Genomic DNA, 20,643 nt, shown 5'->3' with positions numbered 1-20,643 from the left:
ATTTGGCTCAGATTTTGATCATGCTACACTGAATGACAAATATTACATAAAACAAAAAAAGGCTAAACGTCCTTCGCAGTAACGTGGGAGGTCATTCTTCAAATTTTGATCGGATCTATCTCTCACCCTTAAGATTACAAAACTAAACTGTAAGCAACAATATTGTAACTTTCAAAGTTCCTCTGTTATCTGAATGAAGACATGTTCACACTGACACCCAACGACAGAGCTGTGACATACATTATCTTTAAAATATTGTTATGAATTTGTATTTTAGCATGGTTGATGACCACAAACTCTTATTGAATGCCTTAGGTTACCAGGAGAGTGATGCACAATCGCTCAGGACAAAACTAAAGAAAAAAAAAAAGAAAAAATGTCACCACAATATCCCAAGCAGAAAGTTGACATCCATATTTCAAAACGATCCTCTAAAACATCCCAGATCTCAGCAGACACGCACGCACGTCAACAGAGATTGTGAGACTACGGTGAATCTAGTCAGACTTGTCCTTTTTCTTTGGCGTAACTTTACTAGCCACTGCTGAGCCGACTGCTCCGACTCCACCGGTCACCACGGAGACGCTGCCTTTGACCAGGCCCACACCAGCTGCTGGGACACTCGTCACGGCCGTCTTGGTCAACTCGAAACTCTTGCTTCCGACCCAGGCTACGCCACCGAGGGTGGCGCCAACTGCGCCCCGGGTCAAATTGAAGAGTCCTCCTGTCACCCTCCAAACCACGCCCGCCTCAGTCTTCGGGTGATCCTTATCTGCGTCTGAGAGAAATTATGTCAGTAAGTCATTTTGGTTTAAGACAGTCAAGTCTAAACCTAAAACAGCTTTTCATTAGCATTCCATGGAAATAATCAGAAGTACAAACAAATTTCACTTGATTCTGTTGCATCATCAATGCAAAAGAACGTTACATTACATTATTATTACATTACAGTAGATTATATTCTGTTCAATGGTTTAAATTACATATTACAAGGAACATTCCAATACAGCTCAGTGTTGGTATTATGTTATTCAGCCCTTTGCTGATCTTTAGTACTTCTGAAGTGGCTCATCACTGATGCACAAAGTACACACACACACACACACACACACTTAGAAAGTCATCCAGGGCTTGAGAGTCCTTTAAAAGAAGATCTTGCGTGAAAATCCACTTAATTTACTCCATAATTAAATTAAGAATACAACTCAGATGAGGAGATGAGGAAGAACATTCAGTACATTTTTTTTTATTCAATACTTTTATGTTTGGCCATGTTCAGCCACATAGCAGACACTGAAAAGAAATTTCCAGAAGTTTAAATTTGACTGGGGCTGGTAAATTGATCCATTCCTTTTTCTGTGGGTTCTGGGCTTGTATATATTAATGTTCTGGTGCAATACAGAAAGCAGTGCATCTACTGGAAAGACTTAAAATCCAGCCAAATGTGCATTCACTGAATGAGAGAGAGAGAGACAGAGAAGGAGAGAGAGAGAGAGGAGCTGGAGTTGGAGATAGTTTTATGCTGTTCAGATAGATTTTAAAAATAGCATATGACAAGACAAAGAGATGTCTCTGTGTTGTCAAGCAACTTTTTGAATCCTGCCATTTCATTTTACATAACCTACATACTCACAACCAGACAGGTTAAGTGCAATCCATTTAAACAGAACAACACAGCTCATTTATACATTATCTCAATTAGCCAAATAACAGAGTTTAAGACTTTCATTTGTTTCTTTAACTTGGACCGTTAGGTGGCTGAGTACCACAGAAAACTATTGTTGCTGTTAGTTAGTTGGTAAATATCATTCCCTCACCCTTTTTCCTGCATGGGAGTCTATGGCAGCCAAAAAGCCAATGACTAGCTGCTTTTTAGAAATGTTGGCTCAGTGACAGAGAGTCATGCCAATATGCCACACGGGCATTTTGAAGCCTATCAAACACAAGGGTGGAAATGAACAAGGTCTCTGGACAGAATATGCAGAGAACTGCCATGGATATTTCATCTCAGCAATGTCACAACTATGAGAGTATGTCTTTCGCGCATGCACACGTCTGAATTTGATAGCACAGGTATCCTCTGACTAGGCCACTTCCGTCAAATGCACAATCGTTCAGTAAGACGCATAATGACAGATTGATGACAGATTGATGTAAATCACTTGTAAGGGAGAACATTTTCTACGTGTTTTTGAACTGACATTCTGTCTATTTGCTAGCACACTGTAGTGCCAGTTGCTACGGTGACTCAGCAAGAGAAAATGATAGAGGAGGAATATTGTTCTATGAGATGGTTCATTAAACCCTGCCTTTTCCAAGGGCAGTGTTAAACAAGACCCACAACTTTTCACACTATTTACATGTTAACACGGTGCATGCTAGGAAGAGTCCTGCTTTCACCCTTACAGTCCCTGTTGCTTTCCCCAATGCTGCTTCAATATTTATGCCTTTCCACCACATCCTCAGGTTTTTAGTGCCCAAATACCAGGACAGAACACTATCATGGTTTTTCTTAATTGAGTATGAGTGATGAATAAGGGAATAAGCAGCCTTGATATGCTCTTGTTTGTCATCCTCTTTCCCACTTTGCCATATTACACTGTTTGAAACAGCCTCTCTGTCAGTTTAGAGAGTGTGCAGGTTCTAAGCCCGTGGGTAATATCATTGCAGTAGTTATATTTCTGTGGACTGCTCTTCTCTACTGTCCTCCTCCTTCAGAAGTTGATGCTGAAATTTAGTCTTTCATTTATGTAGGCCAAATGATAAATTCCTTCTCTTTTTTGCTTTCCCTCTCTCATTAATAGGACCAAGGACATAACCACGCTCTAATCATAATTAACGACTATTCAGATAAATAGAGCTTCCCAATTCAACAATGCGCTGCAGGTTATGACACCCAGGTGATATCTTATGTTTTTGATTAATACAACCAAGGCCTGAGTGCAGGGATAGTGAGAAAAAATTAGATTAGGAGTCCTTCAGAGAATCGGAGAGAGAGATGGTCAAACCATCTAGTGGATTATAATGACTCCTGAAACCTTTCCCAAAAAATGAGGGTAACAGTACATAAAAAAAGTCAATGGTATGTCTCTAGAGTCACTAGATGTTCTCAGAGGTATTCAAGGATGGAAAGACAGATGGATAGACGAAAAGACACACGTAAGGAGATATGCGCACACACACACACACACACACACACACAGAAAGAGAGAGAGAGAGAGAGAGAGAGAAAGATGAAGGTATAGTGAAGGACAGAGTAGTTTTGCAGCGATCACAGTCAACACAAAAACTGCTCACAGCAGTCATTCTTAAGGCAAGATCTGTGTTATATCTTTAAAGTTCTTCTTCAGACATATCCCTCACTTTTAAACTAGGCACAAGCAACTTCTCTTGTGCTGCACCAGTCTCAAACAGTAGTCTGAGGCATTGCTTGGAGCCTATCCGTGGTTCTTATACCTGACACCCTGCACCAAGGAACATCATATTGTAACACAATATTTATTTTTGAAGGGGGTGAAACAATTAATATGTGGCCTAATACATTATCACTTTTTTCAGGCAATACTAGCAACACCGTAACTGTACAAGACAGCACGTGTCCGTTAGGCTATGGTTTGCTTAAGCAGCTACAGTACTAGACTGTGGTTTTCTCATTGCACCTTGGGTTTGGGACCATCTGTGTGTAAGATCATAAAGCTTTCACATACTGTGTGCATTTCCTCTCCACGGATCCAGTGTGACAGAACATGTCGGGGCCAACACAAGCCACCAGCAGGTCACAGTATCACCTCCCACCCCCAGGCCTAATTAGAGCAGCCAGCAGGATGACAGGCCAGAGTAACGCCTCCGCATGCCTGACGCCCCACAATTAAAAAAACTGGCTTTTAGCATTTGGTTTGACAAACACTAATTTCTTATTCGATGACCTTGGAGAATGAGATACCTTGATTTATTTTTAGCTGGAAACGTAATAACTTCATTCATCACATTTATCATACTTTTTTTTTTTGTAGCACATAAGTCTCACCTCAGTGTTCGCTACACTACTTACACACAGTATTCTACACCATTTGTTTTATTCACAAGGTACAGTATTTCACAATCACTGTAAGATATCTGATTTACTCTAATAATTACTCTAATTCTTTCATATATATATAAATGAGTTTAAATGCTAAAAGTGACACAGAAGGAGAATGGGATACCTTCTCCAGAGGGTTGATCAGGTTGTTAATTGTCTGGACTGACAAGCTGTATCAGGGCATCTCAGGCCAAAGACCTGTTCAACCCAGCACAGACAGATGGCTGATTCAGACATGACCAAACAATAAACCGAGAGAGACAGAGTGTGTGTGTGTGTGTGAGAGAGAGAGAGAGAGAAAGACAGAGAGAGAGAGAGATAGGTCTCGGTGATCCACTTATTCATGAGTTCCTGTGCAGAATATAATGAAGCAGCTTTTCAGAATAAATATGGACGAAGACAAGACGAAGGAACTCTCAGAAAACAAACACATTAGAAAGTTCCTCAGCACGAGCAAACAGTCTTATCTAAGTGCTGTCTATTGATTAAAACATCCTGAGGTTTGCGTACTCATCTTTAATCCATTTCCTTGTTAGTTACAAAGTGGCCAGAATGTAATGGTATACATTTCTTGAGTCAATGATGATGGAAACAAAGTCAGGGTGGAACCGTATGGGTTTCGTCTTTCGATAATTTAAAATGAATATCTTTTTTTTTCAACACTGCCTTAAAAGCATTATTGAAGCAATAATTACACATCATTTGAATACAATATTTTCTCACTATGTATAACACCTAGTACCAACAGTGCATTAAGCAAAAGGAAGGTCCTCCAATCTATGGTTTTCCAAGATGTATGGCCAGTCATTTACGGTCATGTCCTGACTTATCCAATAAGGGTCCAACTTTCTGGTTGGATCTCACCAAAAACATCCACTTCAGTAACTACATACATTTTTTCCCCCAGGACTTGTCAAGTTGAAGCACAAAACTGCTAACTGCTGAGTCATACAGAGAGACATAATGTGTTAAAAGTGTGTGTGTGTGTGTGTGTGTGTGTGTGCGCGTTCTAATCGCGTTCTAATCCTTTTGAAACTCTCAAATGTTAGCAATTACTAAGGGCACCTAACTGCTCCTATTGGATTTGCAATCTATTCACAATCACCTGACAATTCTTTTTATCCAGTTTTCCTCATCCCATACCACCTGTCCACAGAGCCCGTAACCCCAAATCCTCAGCTCACTTCTTTCCTGTTCTGTTCTAAACGTATCATATCAGTCATGAACAGAGCTGCGATGGCACAAACTCACAGTTAATCACTTTTGTGATAAAGTGACAGCAAAAAAAAAAAAGCTAAATGTAAATTTGCTTTTCAGACAAGTGCCTGCCTGATTTTTGCCAAAGTGAAATTTTCTGCTGGGATAATAATTTTGAAATGACTTTTGGCACGAGTATTGCTTTTGCTTGTCAGAGCAGACCCACAATGGGTGCTGGAACAATAGCACAGTCTGTACTTTGTATTAAGTGACTGCCCATTTGAAAATCACATCACTACCAAAGTTCCTTTTTTATTATGCCTTATTCAGTGGAACGCTCTTTGGTTCACCATGCACCAGTTTAATGTGCCAGTCTCATAACATACAGTTTAATCAAAATGCAAATATTGTAAAACAATTATTCTTAAATGACTTAGCATTGCATTGCCAGTATAAAGAACCTTAAAGGTTGATCACTCCCTTTCTTAAAGAAAAACAAAAACTATCAGCATCATCATCATCATCATCATCATTTGTTCCTCTAATGAAATCCCACTTTTCTCTTTCTGACAAGACCTGCAGATCGATGTCGCCTAATTCAACGGTAAAGAGCAAAATGTCATTTTAAATTTGAGATATACTCCAGTGACCAGTGACATTTTGAGGATGAGATGTAAAGGTTAAGGTATTCCTTTATTCAAAAGGAAAGTACACAAGTCTATCTGTCTAAACTTACCATCAAAAAATGAAAAAAGAAAAAAAAAAGTAACATACAACAAAAATGTACATAAAAAAACCGAATTCAGTAAGACCTATAAATTTTACGTCCTCATATTGACACTCAGGAATATTGAAGATCAAATCTGCATGACCAGAATGCACCCACTGTGCATTACAGAAGACAGAAAGAAGACTAGTGTATCTTTTCTGCATACACAGAAATATTTCAGAAGTTACTGACATAAACGATTCCTAAACAAAACCGTTTGGATACAATGAATTATTCAGTGAATATTCACAGAAGACAAATCAACGTTTCCCCATCACGCAAAATCCTTTGTGTTCCTGCCAGCATTTGAAGCTGGCACTTAAGGCTGAGTTTTAAATATAACCACATCACTACATTCTTAAGCACAAACAGAGGGCGTACATAACAATGAAAAAAAACCCAACAAAAAAACCCTGCATTACCAAGCTCATGCCAAGAATAGCATGGGTGTGCAGTCTAACCAAGAGTTTGTTCCTTTACAGCACATACTGTATCAATATTATATAACAAACCAGTCATTAACTCATTAACAGTCATTAGTCATTAACTAAAACTTTCTCTGCAGCTGCAATATAAAGTATAACAGACAAATATAGCTGCAAGCAGCAATGCTGGGGCTAAGCAGCTGAGCACCAGCAGGTAGAGGACTGATCAGAAGAAGCCCTGAAGAAGACAGCAGTCATCAGAGTGTGAGCAGAAATCCCTTGCTGGGACTTTGTGGGAAGCAGGGACCCGGGCCCAGCCCGAGAGCTCCCCCGGCTTGGGTGCATGCCAGCTGGGTAGGAAAGGGAGCTTCCCTGGGGCGCGAAGGTTGGCTCCAGGGACTGAGGCCCAGGGGGAAGCAGGGAGCCAGGCCCGGTCAAGAAGCTCCCCCCATTAGGGTGCCTGGAAGTTGGGGAAGACCACTGGCTTCCCTGGGGCCTGGAGGTTAGCTCCAAGGACTGAGGCCCACTGGGAGAAGCTTCTCTGTGGCCTGGGGCTCAGCCGGGGCCTGGAGCCACCTTCAGGAAGCGACATCCCATTTGGCAAGCAGGGACCCAGGCTCGGTCCAGAAGCTCCCCCCGTCAGGGCGTTTGGAAGGTGTGGAAAACGGCCGGCTTCCCTGGGGCCTGGAGCTCAGCCGGGGCCTGGAGCTTCCCTTCGAGAGCCAAGTCCCACTGGGGAAGTGGGGGCCCAGGCCCAGGCCTGGAGCTCTCCCCAGCGGGGAGCCTGCCGTGCGACTCCGGATGGGCCGAGAGGTCCCTTGGCCTGCCTCTCCGGAGCCCCAGGGCCCAGTACCCGGTGCTCTGTTGGTCCCCGAGCACCCACTCTTAAGCACAGGCAGGCTGCCTCCAGCATATGCCTGCCCAAAGAAGCCCGACCCCCTGGTAACCCAAACTGGAATTTGGCTCAATTTGGTCCACCAGGCGGTCAGGCCTCTGGAAGTCGCGCTAGGTGTGGAGACGATGGTTCCTGGGCTTCAGAGTGGGTGCCCGGGGACCAAGGGAGAGCCGGACTCTGGGCTGGAGCTCCAGGGAGCAGTGCAGAGGCACAAGTTTCCCCTCACTTGGGTTGAGGTTAGTGGGCATGGATGTCCTGGAGTAATGAGTACTTCGATACCTTTTGATGTGTTTTTTTCTTGTATAGCACCCCCATGTTGCCAAATGTTATGAGACTTGGTTGGTACCCAGTAGTACCCTCTCAAAGAAGTGTACCAAGTTTGGCATCAGTCCATGCAAGCGTTGCTGAGATAGGCTCACTTCCTGTTTTGGAGTCGTCACCATCAAAGTTCAATGGACGACAGCAGCCATATTGTTTGGCCTAGCAAAATTCTTTATACAACTTTTGGTCAGGCTGCTCCGGAGATGACGTGTACCAAATCTGGTGGTGACCGGATCAGCGGCCTAGGACTAGTTTGCAAAAGTAGGTTTTTCAAAAAATTCAAAATGGCGGACAATCCAATGTGGCAGATTTTCAAGAAATGAATCCATTCTCTTCAGCATGACCCAGGAAACAAGGTGACACAAAGGTCACCACTCTAGGTCAAAAGGTTCAAAATTTATAAGCAAAAATATATTGTGGAGTTTGGCCTGTTGGTGGCGCTAGAGCCAATGATGGAATGACACCAAATTTGGTGACTGCACATCTCTTACTGTGCTCTATGAGGGTGCCAAATTTCATCATGATCCATGAAGGGCTTCTATGGTCAGACATTGAAAATGACTTATTCCAAGAGGGCCGACAAACAAAATGGCTGACGGCTAGAGGTCATAGTATTCCATTTAGGGCTTGATACTGTGATGATGCACAAGAAGTTTGGCTGAAATATCTGCTTTTGTCTTGGAGTTATGGGTATTTGAATACAATGTTTTATGTCTGTGTGCTATAGCGCCACTATGTGGCAAAATTTCATGAAACTTGGTGGGGACCAAGTATTCATCATGTAAATGAATTGCACCAAGTTTTGCATTAATCCATCCAAGCATTGCTGAGATATGCTCACTTCCTGTTTGGAGCCTTCGCCATTAAAATTCATTGGACGTCAGTGGCTGCACCCTTTGGCCTAGCAAAATTCTTTATACAACTTTTGGTCAGGATGGTCTGGAGATGATGTGTACCAGATTTGGTGGTGACTGGATCAGCGGCCTAGGACTAGTTTGCAAAAGTAGGTTTTTCAAAAAATTCAAAATGGTGGAAAATCTAGTTAGGCGGAAATTGATGCCAATGGGAGCATTCGACTCAACATGATCCAAGAATTCAGGAAAAAAAGATCTCAATTCTAGGTCAAGCGGTTCAAAAGTTATGAGCAAATTATGATTTTTGGCCTGTTGGTGGCACTACAGGGATGCATGGATTGACCCCAAATGTAGTGCCTGGATACCTTGGACTATCCTCTATCAATGTGTCAAATTTCACAAAAATCTACCGAGGGGTTCTAGGGGCTGTCATAGACCCGCATATGCCATAGACCCGCATACGCATATAAGTATAATAATAATAGTGGAACTTGCTAACAATTACAATAGGGTTCCAGCAGCTTCGCTGCTTGGCCCCTAATGACAGATCGAATAGATCTGTATAGACATATACTGTTTAATGGAGCTTTGAGAGTGTATGGCATGGAGATATCAATGGCTGGTGTTTTTGTTGGAAACAAATTCCTACAATGGGACAAATCCTGTGGATTCACCTTAAAGCAACAGATAGTTGAAGTTTCTTAGGTTTTAATGGTTTGGAGCTGTAAAATCTGAGTCTCCCATGCCATCATGTATGGGTCCATAACATATTCAAGTCTCTAGTGGCTTTCATTAACAAAAAAAAAAGAGAGAGAAAATTCTTCACTATGCAGGAAGATTTACAGCAGTCGTTTTCAGCTCTTAGAGAGAATTTGAGACAGAGAGGTACAGAGATACATGGACAGATTGAAAGACAAGAAGGCAGAGATGATGAGAGAAAGAGAGAGAGAGAGAGAGAGAGAGAGAGAGAGAGAGTGTGTGTGTGTGTATCAGACACTCCTAGCTGATGAAGAGTCGCTGGGGGGTTGAACCCCGCTGCTTGGCAATGTAGCCAACACACGATCCACGTCAGTAGTGTCTGTGCTGTAGACTCTATTTTTAAAACCCTTTCATCAAACACAATGAAGGAAAAAACAAAGAGAACTCTCTATGATGCAAAAAAAGGAGAATGAACAGGGTAAGTATACAGCGAAACCTTATTCTACATGGTGTCCATGCAAAAAGAAAGAAAGAAAGAAAGAAAGAAAGAAAGAAAGAAAGAGAGAGCGAGAGAGAGAGAGAAAGAGAACTGGAAGAATCTGTTGCTCATTGTGTCTCATCTCATCTCTTCTTCTTGAGATGTTGATGGGGATCTTAATATTAAATCACATGCATAGTTTTGCAGGGGGCTTTTCTGTTTGTTTGTTTTTTCAGCTTCATTATTGTTGGTGTCTGTATTTGCCTCACATCAGACATCTCCATTTACATCATAATCACCATTCTGATCTAAATGACTTCAAATTATAATTTCAGACTTGTTGCTCTATTAGTTTTATGACTCAGGGTTTGGATAATGCTCATTTCAAATTCAAGTGCATGCGTGCCTCTTTTTATTTTCCGTTCTCAGCGTCCTCCTAATACAGTTGTCATAAAATGACAGTCTGGTGTGTGACGGATATTCCTTGGAGTGGCATGTGACTAAATTTTTGATGCCTGTAGCTGAAGAAAGAAAAAAAAATCTCTTTTATCTCCTGGGATTTATGAGCCTGAGGAGAAATCATGATTCCACGAGTTGGTGTTGTTGTTTGAGGAGAGGGATGTGTCATCCATGAGGTCAGACTACCAGACGCCAGCGAGAGAGCGTGTGTGTCAGGAATGTAGATGGGGACGGATGATGACATACTCAGATGGCCAATATCACACACACCAGGTTTCTGTATGGCATAATACACACCCGTTTGCATGGGACTAAGAATTGAAAAGAGTCACATATGCGTGACTGAGCATACAAAGTAAGCAGTGGTTTCTCTAAGACAAGCCTATCCATGGGGCAAAAGTAGACCGTTACCTTAAGCAGTGTGAACTGCTTCACACAAAAAACGGCATGCTACTTTATTTCTTTCTTTCTTTTTTTCATACCCTGTGCTTATCCATTCATCTGTGTTGCTTTCTAATTGGCTGCCTTGCTCACTAAACGCTATGCATAAAGGGTAAGGAAAGCACAATTCAATGATCCTCTATTAGAACTGTGAGGACATAAATGATTTGTATCTGACATACCACGTTTCTGCGTTTCTGTCAGCAGATATTGGTTATAAAAAAAAAAGCAACTATCACAAATACCTGCGTTGCAAGACCGAGAGTGAATAGTTTTTGTTAAGACGTCACCGAGGATCAGATTTACCTCTGAGCCATTGTTTTAGACCATAGCTCTATGTCCTTTTTTTAACCAAATATCCTGTTACTCATCAAACTCTGTCACACAACTACAACTTCTTTTAAATTTCCATCTTGCCTTTTAAATATCGTTTCTCTTGACATATGAAGTTAGTTTGCAGTTTCTGTCAGTTAATTGACCACTTAAAATGTATGCAAGACATGCCATTCTCAGACTCTCATATGTTAAAGTGCCTATTTCAAACACTTTTTGGAGAATATATATAATTTGGGGGTCGTATTGAAATAGTTATGAAATGTGTATGGAATTTATTTTAAGATGCAGTCTTTCAGAAATGTGAATCCTCTTTCCTATTTTGTTCATATCTTGTAAATAAAATCATTACTACATAATGTTAAGGTGTCCTTTACCTCACCAATTCTAGAAACCTGGAAACAGAGATTAACAGACATTTGCAAATCTTGCAAATTTCATTGGACAGTGCTGCTTTGAGAAATTCCCTCCTGTTCCTCCCACAAAGTACCAACCTATTTCCTGTGCATTAGAAGTGGATTCCCTGAATCCAGAACAACAGTATAACAACCCAAAAATCGGCTAACGTCAAAATGGATATTCTATTTGAATTACCCAAAGATATCTGGTTGGATCATTTTTATGAAAATGGCAGGTTTAGATTTATGATCTCCCATGACTTCTCTATCAGAAATAACTGCCCATACTCAACGAGCAGACTTTTCCCCATTTCAAGCTGAGCTTGCCAATATTTTTGGTGAAACTTGAAATCCCCGAGCACAGGGTTGTTGGGGGCCCGCCAAGTTGTTTTTTTTTCCCCAAATGTGTGCATGTAACTCCAGGCTGTTAGACTCAGAAACAGGCTGGTGTTTTGGCTTATGCTTTCTGAACTGTTTCTCTCTCTCTCTCTCTCTTCAGAAATCATTGGTCTCAAGAGGGACACCTTTGGACACAGGACAAGCTAATGTCAGATGTACTCATGTCAGAACAAAAGCAAAATTCTCTTCAGGAAACAACAACAACAAAAACAACAACAACAAAAACAAGACATCCAATCTATTTAACAATGTTACTACGTCCACCAACTGTCACAGCCTGCACCTTCATTTTGGACTTTTGTTTTGCTCTGTCTTTGTGCTCCTGTTCTGTCTGTCTCCGCCCCTCACCTGTTCCTGTTTGTCTCGTTTATTAACCTCGTTAATTTGTACCAATCATGTTTTGCCCTGTTTAGTTTTCCCTCTGTATTTAAGCCCTTGCGTTTGCCTTGTCCTTTGTCTATCGTTGTTTGTGTTTTGTATGCACACTGTTATGCTGCACCTTTTTGTTCCAGTTTGCACCTGTATTTTGATCTTCATTTTCCAAGTAAAGTCCTCCTTTTGTCACCTTCATCATTGTGTCTTGCACTTGGGTCCTGCACCACTCCACCGGCGTGACACCAACAACTTTATAGGTCATAACAAATTTAAAGACTGACTTATACACCAGAACATTAAAAAAAAAAACTTTACACTTTTATTGCGAATTTATCCGCATTGTTGGCAGCTTGTCCGAATGAAAATAAATAAACAAAATAAAAGAGAAACACAGGTGGACTGAGCAATAGGAGTATATGTACTTGACAGCCCATCCATCACCATTTCACAGCACATCACCCTCTCCTTTCTTCCTGTCCCTTGGCTGGGTCTGTCAGAATGATGGACCAGCCTACAATGTAACCCATGTATAGGATGTGTAGGGGAGGGGGGGAGGTCAATTCAACTTTTGTTGGTGTCTAAAACACTCATAAGAGTTGCTTTCTAGTAACAGACAGGTGGAACTTTGTCAAAAACTTGCTAGGACTACATGTCCTTGGAGCGTAACTGTGCAACCGATTTGACATTTCTCTAAGCCGTAGTTTAGTTTGTGCCAGCTTGCACAAAAAAAAGTAGCTCATCCAGTAAGGGGGGGGAGGGGGGGGGAGTAGCATGTCCAGATTTCTACTGAAGGTGAAATGTGCAGTGGAGTGCAGTGGAGTGGAGTCATGGCTTAGCCTTTTAAAAGGTTTTTAAGTCACAATGCAATTCTAAAACAAAGAGATGTAACTCTAGTTAAGTTCATTTAGCATTCAACAAAAGCATAAACAAAAATAAGACAGAAATGATGCCAAAACTAATAGTTATGATTTAACAGCTGATCAAATGGAATGAACACTCAGTCAGTGATTAAAAGAAAGAAAGAAAGAAAGAAAGAAAGAAAAAAAAAAACAGTGAGAGACAGAGATGTGTGAACTGTGTCACTGTATCTTTTCACATTGTAAGTTTCATGTAGCTGTGAAAGTTCCCGCGACTCTGCAGCCACACGACAGACGGTATTGGCCCAGCTGGACTTTCAATCAGAAATCATATAAATCATGTTTATTCACTTCTACACTGTGTGTTAGTACTTTACTCAGCTACAGCTCACTGGCATGCCACAGTACAGTATTTTAATGGCATTAAAAGAAACATTTTGGAGGGATAATATATATCCTAGAGATATTTTAGCCATATTTTGTTTACATTAGGTGGTGTTAATGCACGCGCATAAACCTCAGAACCTCAAAATTCCTAAACATCAGGGTATCAGCATTAGCTGTCCAATGCTGTCCTTAGTCGATATTTCCGTCTTGAGTAGTTACATTTCAATGGGATTTGACGCTCTTTCCTTGAATTCATATCTAATCACATATGAGCAGCATTTGGACATGAATGATAAAGAGTTTGAGTCACTGGCAGCATGTTACATGTAGTACAGTTCTGCTTTTGAGACAACAGAAAAAACAGAAATCTACGTGAGTGACAACAAGTGGGTGGTATGAGCTTCTTTGTTTTCATTTTGTACAGAAATCACAGCTGAAAATTTTAGTTTCTACTTTAAATTCATTTCAAGCAGCATCTCAAAACATTTTTTTTTCAAAAATTATATCATGTCAGGCCGTTTGAAGGAAAATCACGAGTGTAGACTGTGTATAAGATACTTGAGCTCACGGCACTGCAAACAGTGTCCAGGGTTCCTAGGCAGCGACACAACCGTGTTTACAGTTCTAATCCAGACACTGCGTGTTGTTTTTAGCTCCTGAGAGTCCATTTTCCACATCGTCTTCAGAGTGAAGAAGGAGCAGGGTTTGCTTAAGGGACTAACACTCTGAGCTGACTGCCAGGCAAACGTGACAAGGGTTTCTCCATGACCAGTGCTGTGTGTCCTCTCCTGTATCCTACAAAATCCTACAAGCTTCCTGGACCACACACGACCTCAGACATGTAGTCCCTTGGGCTGATGTAGTCTTTGGACTTACTCAGAAGGCAATGTAATGAACCCCACCTGTCCAAACGATCTGATGGACCGTATCTGTATGGCAAAACCATCATGTATGCTACTCCATTACCTGACTAAATATAGCTGCCACAGACAAAGCCATATCTGAACGCCAGATAAGGTGATTTTCAAACCCCCAAAATGAACGCAATTAAATGAGCCTGTTCAATAAATGACGATGGAATAGTCTATAAATGAGCGAACAAACGACTCGGTGCATTTAGTTTGCAGCTTTTCTCCAGCTTGTGCTATATCTAGCCACCTATGACATGGCAAAAATATTAGTATAATGAACATATCATGTCAGTAAATCTGGATCATGCTGTGATATTTTGCGATCTGTAATTCAACGGGTGCCAAAATGCCAAGGGTCAGACCATTCCATTATGCTGTCACCTGAGAGACCTTAACGATGTGAATTTGAACTGTCTCGTAAAAACACTGATCCCAATCTAACCCTAACATACAGCACCGTTCAGCAAAATACGTTTAGTCCAAAAAGCCAAATTAAACTTACACTGACGTTTCATGGTGTCCAAAACACGACATCAATCAGACAAGCAGCCCCAAAAATAAGTAAATAAATAAATAGGAAGCAGGGAATAAAATGTGATGGAGACAGTGCTATTTCTATATTTTCTTTGATATAGGCCTAGTTTACTTAATGTAATGGCATAAGAAAGCTAATTCTGTAGATGGCTAAAGATAGACTATAATAAACTAGCTATTTTTAACTGAACTTTTTCACTAACTTTCCTGAAAGTTTTTTGTCTTTTTTTTATCTGACAATAATGTCAGGAGCACACGTTTTCCTGACAACCTGAACATTCAAAATTTACTACATAATTCTACAAGCACCAACATCACCAGCTGGTTCTTCAGTATCAACTGAAATACAAATTTCTGAGGATGTCTGTCATCTACATACTCAAAACCCAATCATGTTTTTATCAAGCTATTTGGACAAGTCAGCAGAACATGATTCTCAAAACAGGCCCCGCTTCCCACAATCCGTAAACATTTCACAACTCTAAGTCTTTAAAACACTCGGGATCATATTGCTTGTTCACGAGAGGGGAAGGATTCTTGGACGTGTCTGTGGGCGCTTCTGTATTCATTACCTTTGTTCACTTGAATAGATCAGACCAGGATAAGCATCCCCCTGCATTTGTTCCAACTAATTCTCTTATCTCAGAGTTAGACGTTAAGTATGAGAAATGCTGTTGCTGTGATAACAGCTTTGTTGTTTTCCCGTGAAGAATATCAAGTCCACAACGAGTCAATGTGGCCCTCTGCAGTTGTTTCTACAGTATTACATCAAGAGAGAGCCTTCTGAGCTCTGGGTAACCACTTTAATACCTCATCCGTTAACCTTCTACAGCTGTGCCAAGAAGTAGTGGGGTTTTTTTCTTCCCACAAAGACCACTGGTAAGCATTAGCAACCCCTACGAAAATAACAGACAAGCTTGCCTCGACATTCTACTTTTTAAGTTCATCTCTATGTCTTCCTGTTTTGCTGGGGTAGACAAATCAGGTAGGCCTGACACACAGCTAAAATCCACTCATCCACTGCCACTTGGAGAAAATCAAACCATCTCCATATACAAAGAGTAATAAGATTTGGTCACTTTAATCAGGCAATGGGAGCAAAAATAAATAACCAAATAACACTCCAAAACCCAAATACAACAGCAATAGGCTACTCCAAATTTACACACTAAACACTACTAATGATTCAGATTCATAGCTAATTTATAGCCACATACAACAATGTAGTGTTGTTAGGGTACTTTTAAGGCATTTAAACCACTAGACCAGCAGTATACTTGCTTGCTACAGGATGCAAGTGTACTTTACCCCTCACACAGTGAGGTAGATAATTCATTTGGTAACAAAACGTCCACGGTAGGAAAATTAAGAAAACTCAATTGTGTATACAGGATCATTAAGATGAAGGGTCCGGATCTAAATTGAAAAGCCATCTCCATGGCAAGGGGAAATGGCACTAGAAAAATGCCCTTAGCCTACTGAGGGAAATTCAAACCTACAAATATGTTGAGTTTGCTGCACTGCCCTGGCATTTAGAGTTGAGCTGGATAGATGGTGAAACTGCTCTTTGGCCACCACAGCAGACAGACAGACAGATAGACCGACAGACAGACAGTAGCAAGAGATTAAAAAATGCAGATATGTGCATTTGTACCTTCTGGTGGATCTTCTCGCAAGTAAGGTGGGAGTTCATCATTATTGGAGTCCACTGGTGATGAACCTCCCTCCTCCACTACCTCAGTCTCTGTGTTTGGGCCCTGATAACACATTACATATTACATAGGCCATATTTCAAAGAAGAGAATAGCTAAAAAGACTACACTCAACAAACCTTTTCATTTCTCTTTATCATACAGAAAGCTATGTGTTTAGAGGACAATAGGCAACATCGAAGTATGAAGATGTAATCGCGACACTAAAAAGATGATACGATCTGAAGTAACGGACCAGTGACGTGTAGTAAACGCAAAACTAACGAAACTGAAACCATCAAAATAGCCATATAACATAGGCTACTCAGGCAGGCAACGAGAAAGAGAGTGGTGATGAGGGTTCTTTGGATTTGTGTAATGTTTTATGTTTCTGAGATGCTCACTATTATTGCAGTTCGAACAGTATCTTTAAGTTGGCCTATATGTTGGTGCTGTTTCGTGAAATCATGTTATGAATTGTGTTTTAGAGGGCTGTCTCCAGATGGCCGCAGATAATCGTATTGTGCCACAGTCAACGCAGTGTGCGTTATATTTCGAATCGTTAATTATAATAATCAGTAAAGACGCATGCTAATGAAATCGCTAAATGGCTGATTGCACAGAAATATTAGAGCTTAACTGTTCGATAGTTTCCAGAGGATACTGCAATGTAAGGAGCAGGTTAACATGTTTTAAAGTAACCTGACAGCATCGTTCCAAAATGCAAGCCCTAACGAACAAAACAATCCAACCGACTCACCTTCATTACTGAAGCAATAAAATAACAATGATATCGTTGTCTTTTCTCCTTTTGTAATGCAACGCGTTTGGATATTATAGTAGAATTTGGTTTCAATGCGAACTGTGGCTTAAACAGACGTATTACTAGGAAAAATGAATTTAACGATTTGCAATGTTTTGAAGCTGAACTGTAACAGGAAGTGACGTTTAGGATGTTTACAGAATTTTATGTAGACCGAGGTTTTACATGTGTTTTGTCGCCAGATGGCAGTCGCGTGTATTTTGCCTAAAACGCTGAATACCCCTCAATCACAGCAAAGAACTAGTGTCTGACAGTGCTTGACTTTACAGGTAACAGTTAGCTGTAAATATCTGAACCAGTGTAAAAACTTATTTGCGTTGAATATAATCAGTGTAGCCTCACTTGTACTGTCTACGGCTTGAAATTGACATGTTCAGGCTAGACAGTGCAGAGAATCACTAACACATTGTAATGGTCACAAAGGATTAAGACTTGTGTGCTAAGAGGTGGATTACACAGAGAATAATTGTGGCAGGCAGATTGAAGAGATCTTTTCTGCCTCCTTTGGCAACAATTCAATGCAGTGCAAGATACTACTACAGTTAATTACAAATCGATTACCCTTCAAAGGATTGTTGACATAGCTAGATCAGCTGTTCCAATGACCTTACAGCGGTGCTAATTTCGTCTGAGAGCAAAAAATTACAGGAAGACCATTTTTTTGTACAAACATCATCCAAACATGTGTCTTTGATGCAGCAGACAGCTTTTAAATAACTGTATTAAAGCGATGCAGTTTCCAGGTTGCATCTCAAAGCTGAGTCATGGATTGGGATATGTCAGTGAACCACTTTATTTGAGCATGTGACTCATTTTTCGGCTGCAGGGTGGGGCAGAAGAAGTCCAGTTAGGTCATTTTTGCAGTTTGTCCTTACTTGCCTCCCTGTACCATGGTGGCATTCAAGAGGCATAGACAGCCTAGTTTAGCTACTCTGAGTTCAGTACTGTGGGAACACACAAGTGTCATGAGGTCATGACTGAAATAACATTGTGAGAAATCTGATTACTTCTAAACATGTTTTACCATCAAAATACTGAACAAACCAGCTATAAAAGAAAAAAACAGACCACACCAACTACATTTACCATAAAGCTCAATTTAAGTAGTATTTTTCTATCATCACACAGTTACATTCTGTTCAAAATAACTTCTAAGAGTACAAAAAGGGTCATCTGTGATGTTTCTTTTATTTTTTCTGTCTGTAATTTGTAAAGGCATTTAAAAACAATCTCACCCATTGACATTACATGACCTGTGGTACTAGCTAAAACAGGTATTAGAAAGGATTCTGACTCACAGATTTGCAGCAAAATACAAAAGCAATTTTAGGTGAAACAAAGGGTATAGTCAAACACGGGCGTTAATTTTAACACGTTTGCATTGATTCTGCAGCACTAATTTCTACTGAATGACTTCTTGCTTTGACGTTCAACATTGTTTGTAACTTTCCAACGTTAAGTAAAGCAGGAAAGAATAAAATATCTAAACGTAAGGAACACCTTACCAAACTGATAATATTTCAGGTCATTCAGAGGGGTGTCTTAAGTGATGAACTATAGCTGTGAGGTGCTTAAATTCAACTTGGGATAAGAGAAAATAAGATTGCAGGGTTCTAAAAATACCAGTCTCTCTATTCTGAGTTAATTCACTGCCAGTTGTAACTCAAGAGGATTAGGTCTGTTTGCTTAGGTGTGGAACGGCAGGAAGATGCTACGCTGAGGAAACACTCAATGCGCTACGTTCAGTGCGCTGAGGAAAGTTCCCAGAAATGAAAAATGTCTCTGAATGTATAATGGAATGTATTTGAGATTGGACCTGTTTTGGAGCACAGAGGATATTCGCTGGATTTAGCCATGGGCCACGTTCAAAGCGCTGAGGATCAGGAAGTGGAGTTGTCCCAAATCCAGTGTCTCTACATGGCCTTCATGAAAGAGTGTCCGAGTGGAGCCTTACATCTCCATGAATTCCGAAAAATATTCGGGATTCAAAGTTCCTCAGAAGAGGAGTGTCTGTACATGGAGACCATCTTCCGTTCGTTTGACACAAACAAGGCATGTATCTGGACTCTACATGAGTCAAAAAAATGAGTAAAGTGAATATTGAAAAAAAGAAAAATCTATTGTACTCGTGAAAACATCATAAATGTATTTAGAATGTAACGTTGTTTAAATAATAATAAAAGTAGTGTAGTGTAGCTTAAATTCCAAATGACCATTCAAAGATGTGATAGCATTTTGCATCACTTTTTTTTCTGTAAAGCACAGGTGAAACTGAAACATAATTTCCATTATTTTTTTCAGGATAATGTTATAGACTTTATGGAGTTTGTAGCTGCTGTACATCTTGTTCTTCGAGGGAAACTGGAGGACAGACTGAAGTGGTCTTTCAAAGTTTACGACAGAGATGAGAACGGAAAATTAGACAGAAGTGAAGTCAAGCACATAATAAGGGTATGTACATCAGTATGAGTCATGTTTCACTGAAACAAGTCATTGGTAGTGTAATCTCTGCTTTTGACAACATGATATTCATAATAATCTTTATTTGTGCTTGCAGATCATTTACAAGATAAACAAAACCAACACAGATATGACACCCAATGAAGTATGTGACAGGATATTTGAGCTTGTAGACCAAAATAAAGACGGTGAGTAGTTTTGAAATCTAGAGTAGTTTTGAAATGTCATAAATGAAATGGATTAAACAGACCAAACTGTATAAACTTGATTATTTGTGTGGCTATCACATCCTCAATGTATCTCTAACCTAAACATTGGAAAAGCTATATTTTTACATCAATAGTGCAGTCACAGCTTTAGCTACTTAGTGTTGCTATAAACACCATCACATAAACAGAGTGGGTGTGGAAAAACTGAATTGTGCCCCCCTCCCCCACAGGCCAGATCTCTTTGTCTGAGTTCATGGAAGGTGCACAGAAGGATGAATGGATTATGAATATACTCAAATTGGACGTAAATGCAAGCGGGTGGTTCAAAGAAAACTGGAGGTTTAACAAGTCCTGAACCCCACACCCCATCCCCACTCCCTGAATTTCTTCACTTGGAGTGAACAATGGAGTTTTTGCCCTCAGAAAAAACAACTTAAAAAGAAAAGGGGAAAAAAAAGAAATTTTAGAGGCAGCTACTGCTCTTGGGAGCGGTCTTTTCTGGAAGTGGGCTTCAAATGTCTGCCTCGTTGCAGGGAAATAATCTTCTCGTTGCATTGCACAGCTGGGTCCAAACTGTCTGTATGATATGATGTCTGGAGGAAGCCTTGGATAGTGTAAGTGAAATTAGTGGTGGACATTATATCAGC

General features: G+C 40.5%; 2 protein-coding genes across 2 annotated transcripts; one reads left to right on the top strand and one right to left on the bottom strand.

Annotated features, from left to right (window-relative positions):
- Positions 1-397: 397 nt before the first annotated feature.
- Positions 398-17,299, bottom strand: LOC115824640 (transmembrane protein 263-B). The gene is made up of 3 exons (XM_030788396.1): positions 17,265-17,299; positions 16,468-16,570; positions 398-778 (listed from the first exon to the last, which is right to left on the bottom strand). The coding sequence occupies exons 1-3, from the start codon at positions 17,268-17,270 to the stop codon at positions 498-500; spliced, it is 390 nt and encodes a 129-aa protein (XP_030644256.1). The 5' UTR covers positions 17,271-17,299; the 3' UTR covers positions 398-497.
- A 1,882-nt stretch (positions 17,300-19,181) lies between these two features.
- On the top strand, positions 19,182-20,351 carry guca1g (guanylate cyclase activator 1g). The gene is made up of 4 exons (XM_030788332.1): positions 19,182-19,379; positions 19,629-19,778; positions 19,885-19,975; positions 20,227-20,351. The coding sequence occupies exons 1-4, from the start codon at positions 19,182-19,184 to the stop codon at positions 20,349-20,351; spliced, it is 564 nt and encodes a 187-aa protein (XP_030644192.1).
- The last annotated feature ends 292 nt before the right edge of the window (positions 20,352-20,643 follow it).

Source organism: Chanos chanos, chromosome 1 (assembly GCF_902362185.1).
Source record: "Chanos chanos chromosome 1, fChaCha1.1, whole genome shotgun sequence".
NCBI classification, from domain to species: Eukaryota; Metazoa; Chordata; class Actinopteri; order Gonorynchiformes; family Chanidae; genus Chanos; species Chanos chanos.
This window is presented reverse-complemented; position numbering and strand designations above follow the sequence as displayed.